This window comes from Notolepis coatsorum (assembly GCF_963971535.1).
Source record: "Notolepis coatsorum genome assembly, chromosome: 18".
Classification (NCBI taxonomy): Eukaryota; Metazoa; Chordata; class Actinopteri; order Aulopiformes; family Paralepididae; genus Notolepis; species Notolepis coatsorum.
In genome coordinates this window covers 50,109,695-50,125,516 of record NC_140182.1, presented here as the reverse complement: position 1 = coordinate 50,125,516, position 15,822 = coordinate 50,109,695, and the positions used below count along the sequence as shown (strand labels likewise).

The 15,822-nt window shown below is 49.4% G+C and overlaps 1 protein-coding gene across 2 annotated transcripts in view; it reads right to left on the bottom strand.

The window, feature by feature from the left end:
- Window positions 1–327: 327 nt before the first annotated feature.
- Window positions 328–15,822, bottom strand: part of smad6b (SMAD family member 6b) — a 33,380-nt gene continuing 17,885 nt past the window's right edge. For both annotated transcript variants that reach the window (XM_084334892.1, XM_084334893.1), the window contains one exon: window positions 328–1,228. In XM_084334892.1, the coding sequence (XP_084191018.1) occupies window positions 693–1,228 (536 nt within the window). In that variant the 3' untranslated portion in view covers window positions 328–692. The remainder of the gene's footprint in view (window positions 1,229–15,822) is intronic.

Sequence of the window (15,822 nt, the reverse complement as noted above, 5' to 3'; positions counted from 1 at the left end):
TAAGCATATTACTGTTCCACTGTGACTCATTTGTAACATCCAGTAATAAGACAGATTTAGTATATTTCTGTTGATATGTTTCAACATATAGCAACCGTTGATTCTTCCAACATAGAGAACAAATGGGCACTCTAAATATTCTGTGCAAGTCCTCCATTGAGAGTGCACATGATTCCATAAGAATAATAGCGTACAAACAGTAACTTGGCAAGGAATTATATTGCCGTCCTCGGTTGTCAGACTGTACACGAAGACGCCATAGAGTGAGACTGAATGTGTTGTAATGGTCAACAAAGGGGCTGAAGATAGACACCAAGCAAAGAGAAGTATTATGCGAATACTTTATTATCAATGTGTGAATGGTGTTAGCTTTTTGTCTGGATATTAATAGTATATGAAAACTATACACCAAATCCAGGCTCTTCCTATTTTTGCTGTATAATTTCTCAAATTGGTATTGAAAGATTCTTTATCTTTATATATATATTTATATATATAATATATATAAGCCAAAGTGCATTTTCCGTTATTTTTTTCTCTTGTCCATATACACATTGCACCATACATAAATAATTACATTGTAAAAATGACTCCGTATTTACAAGTATAATATATATTTCATATAATATATAAAACTTTATATTAAATCTAGGTAGATGATATTTGGGATAGTCTGTGGGGTCCGTCTTGTGTTATCTGTGGTTGCTGAGCAGGACCTCCAGCCAGCAGGGGCAGGAGGTGATGAACTGTCTGGAGTAGCAGGGGCCCCAGCCCTTAGCGAAGCTGATGCGCACACTGTTGGGGTCGTAGGGGCCGTCCAGGAGGCCCGGGTCCTGCCTCAGGAGGCCGCAGCGCTCGTAGTCGAACACCTTGATGGAGTAGCCCGGCATCACCTTGCGCACCACCAGGGTCCTGCTGTTGGGCACGTCCAGGGTGGGGGAGTTGACGAAGACCGGGTGCTCGCTGCGATTGTAGGCCCACACGCCGTCAGGCTCCCTGCTCAGGAGGATGCCGTAGCCGATTTTGCCCCGCGTGCGCTGGACGGTACTGCTGCGGTGCTCCAGGTGGAGCTGGCCCAGGCAGAAGCCCGTACCCTGAGGTAGGTCGTAGAAGATGCTGACGGAGTGCTCGTCCACCGTGTAGAGGCGGCCAACACGGGTCCTGTGTTCCCAGTACGCCACATTGCACCAGTGGCTCTGCTTGGGGGCGTCAGGCGACATACTGGCATCTAGGAGAGACGAGAGAGAGAAGAGAGGTGGTTATTAAACAAAACACCAACAAACGCAAACAGGACTAGTAAAAAGGAAGGATTAAGTTAAAAGGGATTAACCATTTCTTTTTATTGTTCAGAGCAGATGGCTTCTCTATAAATACAGAAGGAGGCATTGTATTGAAATGTAAGCCTTGTATAAATACCACTGCACGCATACCCTTCCAACACACACACACACACACGCTCAGGGTGCTATAGATATCCTGAGCAGTGGGGGTGGAGGGTGTTGTGAGGTCAGTTAAGCTGAAGAGCTGCACTTTCGTCTTCCGCCTCCGGAGGGCACCACACTGAGAAAACAACACTGACCACCCTGTCCAGGACCAGTCACTGCTGCTCTACATAACAGACCCCATTCACCACCGTGAATTCAGCTTCCAGTCAACGGAGGTAACGAACACCTTGTGACAAACGGCCAGGATATTGATAGAAGTAAGAATCTAGAACGACCTGCTGTGACAACCCACCGTGACAACCTACTGTGACAACCGGCGTCGAGACTATTTCTATTTGATCAAAAGTAACAATGAACAATGCTTTGAGGGAAAAGTTACTAACACAGCGAGACAAAGCTGCGATCTCACTCCCGACCATGTCGCTACAGTAAATCAGTTTGTTAATTCAGCTTTTCATGGCTGCAGTCTGTGAACTCTTTTCAGTGACAGCCCTCAGCGCTCCAACGTGAGTTACTGCTCCCTAGGTGGACCTCTATCTTCACCGTACTAAACACAGACACACACACTGCCGCTGACTACTTATCGAGCCTCCGCTCTGATCTGCTCTCCCGGTTGGCCCCTGATACGCGTTTATACTTCTGGACGAGGAGTGTGGTGAGTGAGTGAGAGGTAAGGGGGCTGACTGGGACAGAGGAGAGAGAAAAGCACAGAGAATTCCATGAGCTCACATCCGTCTCTTCACCTCTTCCTCCAGGAGAGTGGGGGGGTGCCTCTTCCCCACATTCCAGGAGGGTGGAGGGGGGGGTGCAGGGAGAGGGCCAGGCAGGGGGTCCCCCTCCCCCTGCTGAGGGCCCAGGGACGGCATTCAGCTCCCTGACAACTTAGCACAAGCCTGTGACCCGCTGACCCCCCTGCCTTCATGCTATCAGCTCCCATTAACTCACACACAGAGTGATGCCATTATTTTGCTTCAGAGAGTCTATTGGCACAGAGGATTTAAAGCCTGGGCCTGTGGCCCCATTCCTTTCAGTCCCTCTCCTCTCGCGGCTTTAATGACCGCCCGGCCCATTAACAAACGCCTTTAAGGTGGAGCGTTGCGGATCCGCGAGCGCAACAAAAATGCCTCGCTCACCTCCCGTCAAACTACACGTTTCTCCAGAATGACCCACGCACTAGTCCAGTTTATACAAAGATTAGCACACACAAACAAAAAAAACTCGACCAGACCTACATGGACAAAAAAGCCTGCCCGGTTCAAGGCTCACCATGTTATGTGGAGAGAGAGAGAGAGAGAGCGAGAGAGCGAGAGAGCGAGAGAGAGGGAGGGAGGGAGAGAAGGAGCTGCAGACAAGCTCTCTGTGTGTTTGCGCACACACTGATGGCTGAAATGACCCCCTCTCTTCAGGGGCCCCAACATGCATGTGCCATTAGTGAATTCCACTCTCCAGCCTCCACTCCAGAGTCGGGCTCTTTACTGCAGCGCGGCCTGGGCCACACAAAGAACTCAGCCACAACTTGTTTATGGCCCTCTATTGTCTCAAATCAAATGGAGCCCACACACATCAAGGTAAACTCACTTTGAAAACTCTGCACACAAACACAAAAGACCAAATGGCTGCCATCTCCTTTTTTTAGATGAGAGAGAGAGAAGGGGGGGGGGGAGAAACATTTCTATCGACTGCATCTAGTTTTCACACTTAGCCTGGGAAGAAGAGGAGTTAGTAGGAAAAAAATTAAGAAAAAAGTGGATCAGGAAGAGGAACGAGCGGAACAAAGGTTAGAAAGGTATCTAATGTTAAGGAGCCTGAGAGGGAAGACAATGTGCCGCGCCATGAGCCAGGCCTTTTCCTGTCGCCCGGCGTGTTGTGTTAAGGGCCTACGTGTGCCTGCGTGCGCACATGTGTCTGTTTGGAGTGGGAAGAATATGGGCCCCGTGTTTGTGTTTTTGAAGTGAACTTGTGTGTTTTGGCTAGTAGGACGACGAGGCGAACAGAGCACCCACGTATGGGTTTGTGTCGGCGTGAGAGGGAGGGAGGGGAGGGGAGGGAGGTCGGGGAGGGAGGTCGGGGAGGGGGACTCATTAGAATCTCTTTAACAAAACGGAGCCATCTCTCCTCCGACGGGCTGACTGTTTGGACAAAATGATCACACTGACTGTGGCCACTTCCACAGTCCATAGCCTGTCTTGCTATAGTCTGACTTCCTACTCTCTTGTATCATGTTATCCACACTACTTTATACTAGGATTGCGGTACTCTTAAGAGTACATTCTAAACTTTGAACCCAAAATACACACCAAGCTAAATGTACTCTTATGCAGTCAAATATGGGCCGTGATTTAACAAAATTGTAGCAATGAAGTATACCGTGAAAGTCTAATTGAACCCTTGCACTGAAGATATATACAATTTGTTTGGACAGACCCATGTATTTGCAGTTGTAAAGTCAATCCAAATCACTTCGGAGTGTGAATGTGATGTACCACCAGAAAGTACTCAACCTCGACTCAACCTGGACTTTAATTAACTGTGAATGAACGCAACACTCTAAACGTACCCTTTTCAGATAATAATGTTTGAAACCATTGTTCCTTTGAAAACGTAACATGGAATTATACAGTTATTTTGTCCGAAGTGCTCAATTCTTCCAGCTTAAAAAAAAATCCTAGATGAAAGACGCTGACTGACGGGTTTAATCAATAGTTTGGGCCACAAGCAGGGGGCAGACCCGGGTGGAGGTCTACAGCGGTAGGCCGGTGCTCGGAGCCTAGCCCCAGCGCAGACCGCACCACCGACGGCCAGCCTCTCTTCTGCTTCATGTTAAGAAGAGGGTCTGCAGCTCGGGGTGGAGCCCGGCTAGAGGCTGGGAGCAATTACCCTACTCTGCATCCATTTAACCCTGCCACCTTTTAACAGCTCAGTTTACCCATTAGAAAAGTAGCGCATGTTATTATTGTTATTTTATTCTCAAAAGCCTCTCCTCTTAGTGTCAGTCTCCGAGAGGACAGACGTGGAACGCTCGGCGGCTGCTATGCGACAGACACGGATGTGAATAGCGTCAGGAGTAGTTAGCCAACTCCCAAAACGCCAACTAGGATAAAAGTACTATCATCTAACAACTGGGGGGAGTGTAGCCCTCGATAAGATTATACGCCAATGCTTTAACCCATCTAGTTCATAGAGGGTTCTATTACCTGTAGGAAACCTAAATATGTGGGGGGGGGGGGGGGGGGGGATAAGACTGGTCTGTATTTGCCTTCCTCCATTTCCAGAACCAGGTAAACAAATGACCAAACTCAACACACACACAAAAAGCCACACGTTCAAGTCAAATAGGTGTTGCCCAACACACCAGTGTGGCACGTACCACACGGAGTACAATCACACGGTAAACAGAGATGTTTAACAAGCCGCTTTCCCAACAGAGAGCACTTGGCGTGCAGCGTTTGATTTCCACGACGAGGCACGTACATGGAAAACCATGCGGATAACATACATTTTTCTCTCTCTCCCAAAGGGCCATCTGATTGGAGGAATTAGGAGTATCAAAGGCCCGCCGTCAGATCTGACAACGAATACAGACTTATATCAGTTTGTTGAAAACTTGGAACTCAAAGAGCAAACAGTGACACATGCTGAACTGTTTGAGCAACGGATTAGAATGTCAGGCAGAAGCATGATGCTGAACATAAATTATTGTTTTGCAAGCGTGAACGCGTGGAAGCTCAGGTGTATCAACAACAATGACGGGTCACATAGCCTACCTTCGACCACTGTGATTAAATGTCATAGACAAAACACAACCCAAATACCGGCCGCGATTCTATTACGACTACGAAATCCACAGACACAAGTGTAAAACAAAAGTGTCATTATCACACTCCTTGAATAGACCTATGTAACAACACCAGGCCACTGCGGAGGACATGGGAAGGTCTAGTTCTTTCTGCCACCAGACCCTTTGCACTGGAGGGCGAGTCGGGATAATTACTACTAAGTACACAAAAAAGGGGGGCTTGAAAGTTTCAATGGCAATCCTTGATGATCATCCAGTAATGCTTTAAAAGGCAGCATGAAAGGGAGCAGAGGAGGGATAAAAAGGGCAGAGGGAACAGGAGAAAGGAGCTGCCCCGGGGTAAACACCACTCCTCCACCGCCTTGTAGTGAGATGAATGAGAGGCAGAGTGTCAGAGACAAGCAGACAAACAACAGCTTCCTCCACTAAACCCCACCTCCTCCCCTCAACGCTAACATCTCCCTCCACTAAACCCCACCTCCTCCCCTCAACGCTAATATCTCCCTCCACTAAACCCCACCTCCTCCCCTCAACGCTAATATCTCCCTCCACTAAACGCCACCTCCTCCCCTCAACGCTAACATCTCCCTCCACTAAACCCCACCTCCTCCCCTCAACGCTAATATCTCCCTCCACTAAACCCCACCTACTCCCCTCAACACTAACATCTCCCTCCACTAAACCCCACCTCCTCCCCTCAACGCTAATATCTCCCTCCACTAAACGCCACCTCCTCCCCTCAACGCTAACATCTCCCTCCACTAAACCCCACCTCCTCCCCTCAACGCTAACATCTTCCTCCACTAAACCCCACCTCCTCCCCTCAACACTAACATCTCCCTCCACTAAACGCCACCTCCTCCCCTCAACGCTAACATCTCCCTCCACTAAACCCCACCTCCTCCCTCAACACTAACATCTCCCTCCACTAAACGCCACCTCCTCCCCTCAACGCTAACATCTCCCTCCACTAAACCCCACCTCCTCCCCTCAACGCTAATATCTCCCTCCACTAAACCCCACCTCCTCCCCTCAACACTAACATCTCCCTCCACTAAACCCCACCTCCTCCCCTCAACGCTAACATCTCCATCCAGTGCTAAACCCCACCTCCTCCCCTCAACGCTAACATCTCCATCCAGTGCTAAACCCCACCTCCTCCCCTCAACGCTAACATCTCCATCCAGTGCTAAACCCCACCTCCTCCCCTCAACGCTAACATCTCCCTCCACTAAACCCCACCTTCCTTCTACAAAACGTATCTACCGAGTGACTCAAACCCCATTTCCATTACACTAATTTCTTTACTAATCCAGGAGAGGAGAGCAGCAGTGAACTCCTGCCTCCACAACTTAACATGAGGAATACAGTTGCCAGTCCCTTTAAGCAGCCCAGCCAAGGAGAGGAGGAGAGGGGGACAGGAGAGGGCTGCAGGGAGAGTAGAGACGATGAGAGAGAGCAGAGGAGAGGAGGGGGCACAGAAGAGAGGAGGGAGAGCAGAGGAGAGGAGGAGGAGCAGAAGAGAGGAGGGAGAGCAGAAGAGAGGAGGGGGAGCAGAGGAGAGAAGGAGGAGCAGAGGAGAGGAGGGGGAGCAGAGGAGAGGAGAGTGAGCAGAGGAGAGGAGAGTGAGCAGAGGAGAGTGAGCAGAGGAGAGGAGGGTGAGCAGAAGAGAGGAGGGGGAGCAGAGGAGAGTGAGCAGAGGAGAGTGAGCAGAGGAGGGAGAGCAGAGGAGAGGAGGAGCAGAAGAGAGGAGGGAGAGCAGAGGAGAGGAGGGGGAGCAGAGGAGAGGAGAGTGAGCAGAAGAGAGGAGGAGGAGCAGAAGAGAGGAGAGTGAGCAGAGGAGAGGAGGAGCAGAGGAGAGGAGAGTGAGCAGAGGAGAGGAGAGTGAGCAGAAGAGAGGAGAGTGAGCAGAGGAGAGGAGGAGCAGAGGAGAGGAGGAGGAGCAGCGGCCTCTTATCCTGTGCCAAGGATTCGATTCCCCTCCAGCTATTAGACTGTACCACTGAACGGACAGGCGGGGGTCAGGTGGGGGGGGGGGTTGGTAGGAGGACCGTGCAGGGGTGTGCATGTGCGTGTTCATTAAATCTGCTTATGTGCGTGTACTATGCAGGCATGTTTGTGCGTAGCATGTGTTTGTGTGAAGATTTAGGAACAAACGTAATCTTTTCATACAAAGCAGTGTATTCTTGACCCCCAACACACACACACATACACGTTTTCTCTGATAAGTAAACCATAAGTACAGCAACCAAAACCAGCCTGAAACCAAAATAACCCCCTCGCAGCCCCCCCTGTGTCTTGGCTATGGCATGGCTCCGATTCTGTAGACAAAGGTTCCTACAGGCCGACCTACAACTCTCTAACAGGCTACATTTAGGCTGGCGTCTGGGCTATCTCTGCCATCAAAGTGGGCTTTATCAGACAGACATGCTAACTGGACCACCTCTTTTATATATATCTATGGATTTTTCTTCCTGGGGTCTGGCCGTACTCGGAGAGAGATGGAGAGAGTGGGGAGGAGGAGAGAGAGAGAGGGGACATATTGGGACCATACACTAGAGCAGGGAAACTGAATCCATTCCCCATGCAGGCCTGGCTGGTCACAGTGGGAATGCTTTACATCGTCAGGCACTTCCTCTCTACTTTCGCGTTTCTGTTTCGGGACGTCTCCTTGAGGAAGCTGTACCCTTGATAGCAGATAACTAACCAAATCCATAAATTAAATCAATAAACAACACAGGGTGTAAAACGCACAGGAAGCTACGGAGGCTAATACGGAGGAGCCGTCTGGGCGCGCGGGTAAGAGGCTGGAGAGGGAGAGAGAGAGAGAGAGGGAGAGAGAGAGAGAGAGAGAGAGAGAGAGAGAGAGAGAGAGAGAGAGAGAGAGAGAGAGAGAGAGAGAGAGAGGGAGAGGGAGAGGGAGAGGGAGAGGGAGAGGGAGAGGAGAGGGAGAGGGAGAGGGAGAGGGAGAGGGAGAGGGAGAGGGAGAGGGAGAGAGAGAGAGAGAGAGAGAGAGAGAGAGGGAGGGAGAGAGAGAGAGAGAGAGGGAGGGAGGGAGGGAGGGAGGGAGAGAGGGAGGGAGGGAGGGAAGGGAGAGACAGAGAGAGAGAGAGAGAGAGGGAGGGAGAGAGAGAGGGGTAGGAAGAGAATGTGCAGCTCATTTCCTTCTGAGCGTAAAATGTGTAAGAGTCTTAGAGCACAGCGGAGCAGGAATTATTGTTATCATCATTAGGATAGTTGGTGATGCTAGCTGAGCCTACAGGGCTGGAGTCCTTGAGGGCAAAAAGAAAAGCTCTCGACACAACTGTGGGAGATGGTGAAGAATGTCATGTCCACATGGTGACGTCTGAGAGAGCAAGGCAGCGGAGCACCTAGAGCACAACACTCAATGAACATCCTGCTGGGTGGCTGTGACCTTTCACCTCTACACACAACCTATCCGTGTGTGTGTGTGCGTGCGAGCGTGTGTGTGTGTGTGTGTGTGCGCGCATGAGGGAGGTTTGAGCCAAGTGGGTTGGAGTGTTTCAGTGGAGGAGACCCCACACATTCCTGAGCTCCCCCCTCCTCTCACAGCGCCTCCTAACTTCCTACTCTGGTTGGAAGGGGGAGGGGGGGGGGGGGGGGGGGGGGGGGTGCAGCGAGAAGCTTGTTTTCTCCCTTGTCCTCAAACTGGAGGAGGCCTTGCCTGGCCGTGGCACGTAAAATTCAACTGTTTTTCTTAATGTTTGCAGACCATGTCGACTTCTCTATTTGCTAACTGTACCAATCCCCCCCCCCAGAATTGATATGGTTCTCTTTAGTTCCCGGGGCAAGAGGAGGGAGGAAACACGTCGGTAGGTGTACACACTGGAGCTACGTCTCGGGGCTCGCTTTTCAAATGAACAATAACAAGCAACTCCATTATTACGGGTTATATTAGTGGGACTAATTTAAGGCGAAAGGCGGGTGTTTGGTTACCACCGGGGCCGGGAGCCGGAGCGGCTATGATGGACACAGTCAACGGTTCAAACAATGGCTTCCTATTGATCGGCCCAGTGGATCACAGTCCGTGAGGAGAATGTGTTCTGTCAGGATGATGTGGCAGCAGAGTTTTCTGTTTCAATCACAACACTTGCCGGGGCCAGTAACCCACACGGCTCCTACCACGGGCACCCAGACACCCGCTCCCCCAAACAAAGACAAAACTGTCCCCCACCCGACTCTGACGAGTCTGCCTGTTCACAACAAGCAGGACATTCACTAACCGTTAACCATCTGTAGTGTGATAGTAAAGGGTTAACCTTCTGTAATGTGGTAGTGAAAGGGTTAACCCTTTGTCGTGTGGCAGTGAAAGGGTTAACCGTCTGTAGTGCGATAGTAAAGGGTTAACCTTCTGTAGTGTGGTAGTGAAAGGGTTAACCCCTTTGTCACGTGGCAGTGAAAGGGTTAACCTTCTGTGTTGTCGCAGTGAAAGTGTTAAACCGTTTGGTAGTGCGGCAGTGAAAGGGTTAAGAACGCAGGGAGTGAACATTTCCAATAATTCATACAGTCCCTCCCTGTCAACATCTGCAAAGAATCTCCAAGCAAAAGGAATGGCAGGATTTCATTAAGTAAATGACGTGCTGGCAGTCACTGAGAGGGGAAGGGGGGGGGGCTACAGCCAGGGCTCTAATCTAAACCGGACCCTGAAATGCCACAGCCTGCCTGCACATACAGAGCTGCATGGCCAAGACTTTAGATATCTACACGAATACAACACACACAACACACGCACAAACAAGACAAGAGTAAATGGCATCTCCCCGCTGAACACAATCAATGAGCATTTCCGAACTAACTTGAAATTACAAATTGGCAAAGACTTGATCCAAGAGTAGTTTGCGGAGGGCCATATAGACCCTGGCTTTTACATTCAGTTATAAAAAGCGAACCCGCCTGTGAATGCAGTACTGGGTCAAGCCACTGAGCTAAGCCATTGAGCAAGACACAACAGTAGAGCCCATGTCTCCACCAGCGCCGCGGCCCGCGGGACAAGCTGACTATTGTTCTTAATTGTCGAAAGTCAAAATAATGTTAAAGGTTTTAAGGTCAGATTTGACAAGCACGTCAGCTTTCTGGATCACGATCAAAGGCCGCAAATTATGTCAAGGATGCTGGGTCCTTGTGTTAGGACATGGGAGTGGAATCAAGATAACTCCAGTAGATAACGTGAGTTTTGTAGAGAGAGACACAGGAGAAAATCTGTTTATGTCAACGTTGGTCCAACTCCAACTCGTGGGCTGATCATAAACATGGTTCGTGGGCTATGGACCAAAGAATGTGACTGAATATTGATCATTTAGAAATAACTTCCAATCCAGAGATGAAGCACCATGTCTAGTCACAGTGTGAGATCCAGGTCCCATCCCAGCCCTGTGCCACAGCTCTGGCTGTGAAGGGCTTGTGTTGAGATGCCCAGTGACATGGGCCCCTCCAGTTAATCCACACGCAGCATTCTGGAGACTGAAAGAATGCGCCGGCTATTCAGAGTTTTAAAAATACTGACGGCCATAGGTTCAGGCACAACTGTCAATGCTCCTCCGGGGAGGAAGGGAGAAACATTCTTAAATCTATTTTCGCCGTCAATCAGACCACAAGCCTAAATCATAGCCGGCCACGGGCCGCTCGCCGGATTTAAAATCTTCTTTTTAAATTGTGGGGCGAACCGGTCAGAAAATAAAAACGGCATCCAACACAACTGGCACTATCTTCCGCTGCTTCTTCTCCACTGCAAGCCCAGCACATTCACACTGTGGCCGGCTCGAATGGGAGTATTGTTCCCCCCACACAGCCTTGAGAGGAGGCGCGCTAAAACACTAAACTAACAGTTGGACATTCCATACATTTTTAATGGCATTGCGCGCTCTTTATTTGTTGCCGTAACCCCATGGCCCCCGGGGCGAATGAATGGCGCTATTGGTGGAGGCCGGGCGCTGCGGCCTGGACGAGAAGGCAACAGAAGGCCCTCCCCGCGGCAACGCCACAAGATTAGCTCACTCACTCTGTTTGCCCAGGGAGAATATGGGATGAAAATGATAGCTTAAATCCTGTTATTTCTACTAACTTTGTACCTCTTATTACAGAGCGCACTAGCTACGCTTAAAAAAGAAAAAAAACGAACACTGGCCACCTTATCCTAGGTGGGTACGGTGTGAACCGTCTGAATTCGCTTTGCCCCGCAAATTCAAATGACGAGTGAGAGCGCTGTAACGATAGCGTCATAGATGGTGTTTAAGCTACTGTAGATAAATCTTCAGATGTTAGCCCCAGCGGCGCTGGCACCACAATGGGTTGCCAAGAGGAGACGGACAAATACTAGGCCGAATACTGGAGCCGGTTTCTGTTGACTTGTATGGGGTTTCAGGCCTCTGCTCAAGAGTGCTTTAGATTGTAGAGGTGACATTACCTCACCACTGCAAGGGTTAGTGCTGCCAGGACAGACACACACTGAAAATCAACACTAAGAGCACATACTAAACCGGAACAATACAATACACTGGCAACTGCCTTCTCTCCCTCCTCTTAAAAAGGGGAATGCCACCCATTTTAAGAATTCACATGTGTTCTTCCTGGGCCCCAGGACAGTTCAGTCGGTGATTGTGAACATGCACTACTCTCTCCTAAAGCTAGAAACCAGAGATATCCATGGGGGGGGGGACAATCCAATCTGTGATGTAACTGGGATGTACACTCTGGGGCTGCTCCAGAGACAAGACAATGGGCCTCATTCAACAATACTCTCTTATTATTTTTCTTATATTTTTCTTATATTCTTGCTTACCTGTCTGTTAAGAGAACAATAAGAAAAGCCACCGCCACATTCATCAAGCCGTTCTTAAAGTCCAAATCTGTTCTTACACAGGTTTTTTTTAATGGTGAATCCCACTCATTCTAAACTGGATGTTCTCGCGCAAGTCATTTGCATACAGAGACACGCCTTGTGGGCTCATTATAATATGAGAGCCGTGGGTCTGCATCGGATCCCCCGGCCGTATTCAAGCACTGGAGCGCTTTGCGATGGATCAAAATTAGATAGGAATCAAATGTATTGTCATCATACAGCACCTATAGCTATATAGTGGAATATACTGTATTAATATAGTAATATAATAGTAGTTGGCTAGTTGCGCGCTTCTGGCCACCTCCCGCAGTGCGCGCATACAAACGTATTGTATACAGTACGTGCAAAATTCGTTCCAGCAAAGTACTGTAGGCTTTGTCAATACTGAACGACTGTGCGTTGTCAAGAGCCAATCGCACAGGTTGCCACTCATCTGGCTCTGCAAATAGATCTAGAGTCTGAATATCTCCGCATATATAGCCTGATGACTGGCAGTGCGCATAGTACAGTGCGTGCTCCAAGTCAAACTGGATGACGCATCTCTCTCAAATCCATTCTGAGAACGGAACGAAGTGCCCGCGACGCAGGTCTTGATTGATTGATTGAAAATTGTATTAACAGATTGCAGAATGGGTACAATACAGTACAGCTCAATACACACAATTGTTACGGGGATGGAGACCAGAGAAAGACTTAGTCTCGTTTACATCAGGGTCCCCCATTTTCAATTCATCATAACATATATGACATACATGACATACAGATAGACAGTACTGCTACATCTATACATTTATGACATACCAGATCTACAAATACAGTACTGTTTGTGATACAAAAATAGTTAAAAAAAAAAAAAGAGAGTATATACATTTGATGTAGAAATTGTACATTGGAGGAGGTGGGGGGGGGGGGGGGGTAGGTGGAGTTCGGGTGGGGGGAACTGTACATTGGAGGTGGTTGGGTGGGTGGGGTGGGGTGGGATGGGATGGGTAGGCGGGTAACTGTACATTGGATTATCGACTAAACCTACTTGGTCCAAGAAGAGGGTATCGTGTATTACTGGGTTTAAGTCAGTTGTTTATTTATTTATGTTTTACTGTTTGCATACGAGGTGGTCCGCAAATGTTCTTGATAACAAGTGGTCCGCATAAAACAGAAGTTTGGGAACCACTGATGTAGACGATCTCTAAATATGCGTTCTATGCTACGTATACAGTACTGCATATCTGTATGTCATGTCATAAATATCATGATATATATCGGTATATCTGTATGTTGTGCATGTCATAAATGTCATTATGAATTGAAAATGGGGGACCCTGATGTAAACAAGACAATTCTTTCTCTGGTCTGCCTCCCCTTAACAATTGTGTGTATTGAGCTGTACTGTATTGTACCCATTCTGCAATCTGTTAATAAAATCTTCAATCAATCAATCAATGGCCTGGGTGGCCAGAGCATAACAGCAATATATAATCCATTTCAGACAGAACGCATGCAATAAGTTATAATAATAATAATAATTATTGAAAAGTTCTGTATTTTTAAAGTCGTATTTGGGGGCAATTAACCAATGGTAGGCTTTTTTTTATAAAAAATGTTTGGGGTAAGAATTTCTTATTTCAGTAAGAGTGCTCTCGACCACTCTTATAATTTGTTCTTGCCTGAGAAAAAAGCAACGATAAGAAAACTTCTGAATCCCAGGTAAGAACAAAGTAAGAGGAAATGCTAAGAACGAAATCTGTTCTTATATCGCTTCATGCATGAGGCCCAATGACTTTATGACTAAGGCCATAACATGTTTGTGTTTTAATTCTGGTTCAGACCTTCTGGCAATGCTAGAATATAAAGTAAACCTCATTTGGGTGTAAGAGCTCACACAAAACATAGATACGTATTACTCAGAAGATAAGGGTCAGGTTAGTCCCCATTATCAAGACAAATGCAGAGTGAACCAACCTCTAAAGAAACTCTGTTAATACGATTAAAACAAACCTTCCCCCGAATGCTACTATAATGTCTTAAGTCTTTACAAAACCCACACAACCTGGAGAGAAAACAAAAGATCCTAATCTGATGGTCCTAAAAACCATAATTTTTCCAGATACACGGAGAAGCCGTCCTACATGGATTCACTGACGTGCATCACAGTAGCAGACATGGACTCAATGTAATGACACAGACACAGACACAGACACAGACACACACACACACAATTAATGATCCAGCAGGTCATGAAGACTATACAGGGCAGTAGCAGGTCCTCTGGAGTCACTAACCCCTGACATGAAAACTGGATTTCTGACGCACCACACTCTTAACAATGCTGAGAAAGGGAAAACAACAGAACAGTCTTATCACGCTTATCAATGGCTCTCTCATTTCTCTGTGTGCGCTGCGAGCGTTACGTAAGGGGAAACGGAAGCCAGGCTCCCAGGACAGGAACAGATACTTGAGGGGCGGACTCTGGGTACAGGCCCTACACACAGCGACTGGCCGCTTCGAGACGGTCCCGCCATGGCCCCTCTGTCCCCGGGCCTGAACTGGACATGCGGTCGGGTCAGGAGAGCCCCTCTGTCCCCGGGCCTGAACTGGACACGCGGTCGGGTCAGGAGAGCCCCTCTGTCCCCGGGCCTGAACTGGACACGCGGTCGGGTCAGGAGAGCCCCTCTGTCCCCGGGCCTGAACTGGACACACGGTCGGGTCAGGAGAGCCCCTCTGTCCCCGGGCCTGAACTGGACACGCGGTCGGGTCAGGAGAGCCCCTCTGTCCCCGGGCCTGAACTGGACACGCGGTCGGCTCAGGAGAGCCCCTCTGTCCCCGGGCCTGAACTGGACACGCGGTCGGGTCAGGAGAGCCCCTGTCCCCGGGCCTGAACTGGACACGCGGTCGGGTCAGGAGAGCCCCTCTGTCCCCGGGCCTGAACTGAACACACGGTCGGGTCAGGAGAGCCCCTCTGTCCCCGGGCCTGAACTGGACACGCGGTCGGGTCAGGAGAGCCCCTCTGTCCCCGGGCCTGAACTGGACACACGGTCGGGTCAGGAGAGCTCCTCGCCATTCCCTGGAGATGCTGGCCTTCTCTTCAACATTCCTCAGCCCCCCAACCACCCCCCCCCCCCCAGTCGTCAAAGGGGCAATTCACCGGGCGCTGCTACAAAACCCAGGCAGCTTTTTTAAAACAGGATGTTTGTCTGAGGCCTCCTTCCCCTCAAATAAACAATCCGCAAAACCTGATTTCTGGAGGCCGGGTGGAAGCACTCCAGTCACATTATTTCCACATCCCGTATCCTGGAGCGACGGGGCTCCTGGGGGAGTGTGGGCGGCTAGGCGCTGGGCCGGCTCTGGGCCTGCGGTGGAAACCTGAGGCCGTGTGCCAGGCTGCTGCGGGGTCTGGGAGGAGGGGTGACATGGCCTGACAGGCCGGAGGGAGGGGTACCGTGGCCCGACAGTGGGGGGGGCTCGCTGATACAGTTGTCACTCCATCAGGCCATGCCTGTCGGTGTAGAATGTACGTGTGGAGTCCATGTGCCGGCTGCATTAATAGACTGCGCTGTCCGGATCTCTCACATGTGCAATCGACAGGTATGAAACGCGCACACGTCAACACAAAACAAGTCATCCGCAGAGAGGACAGAGGGGCCAGTCAGGTTGGGATGGCAGTTAAATGTGTTCCATTGCACGTGATGCGAGACGGCGCCGGGCCATAAATTAATCAGTTGGCT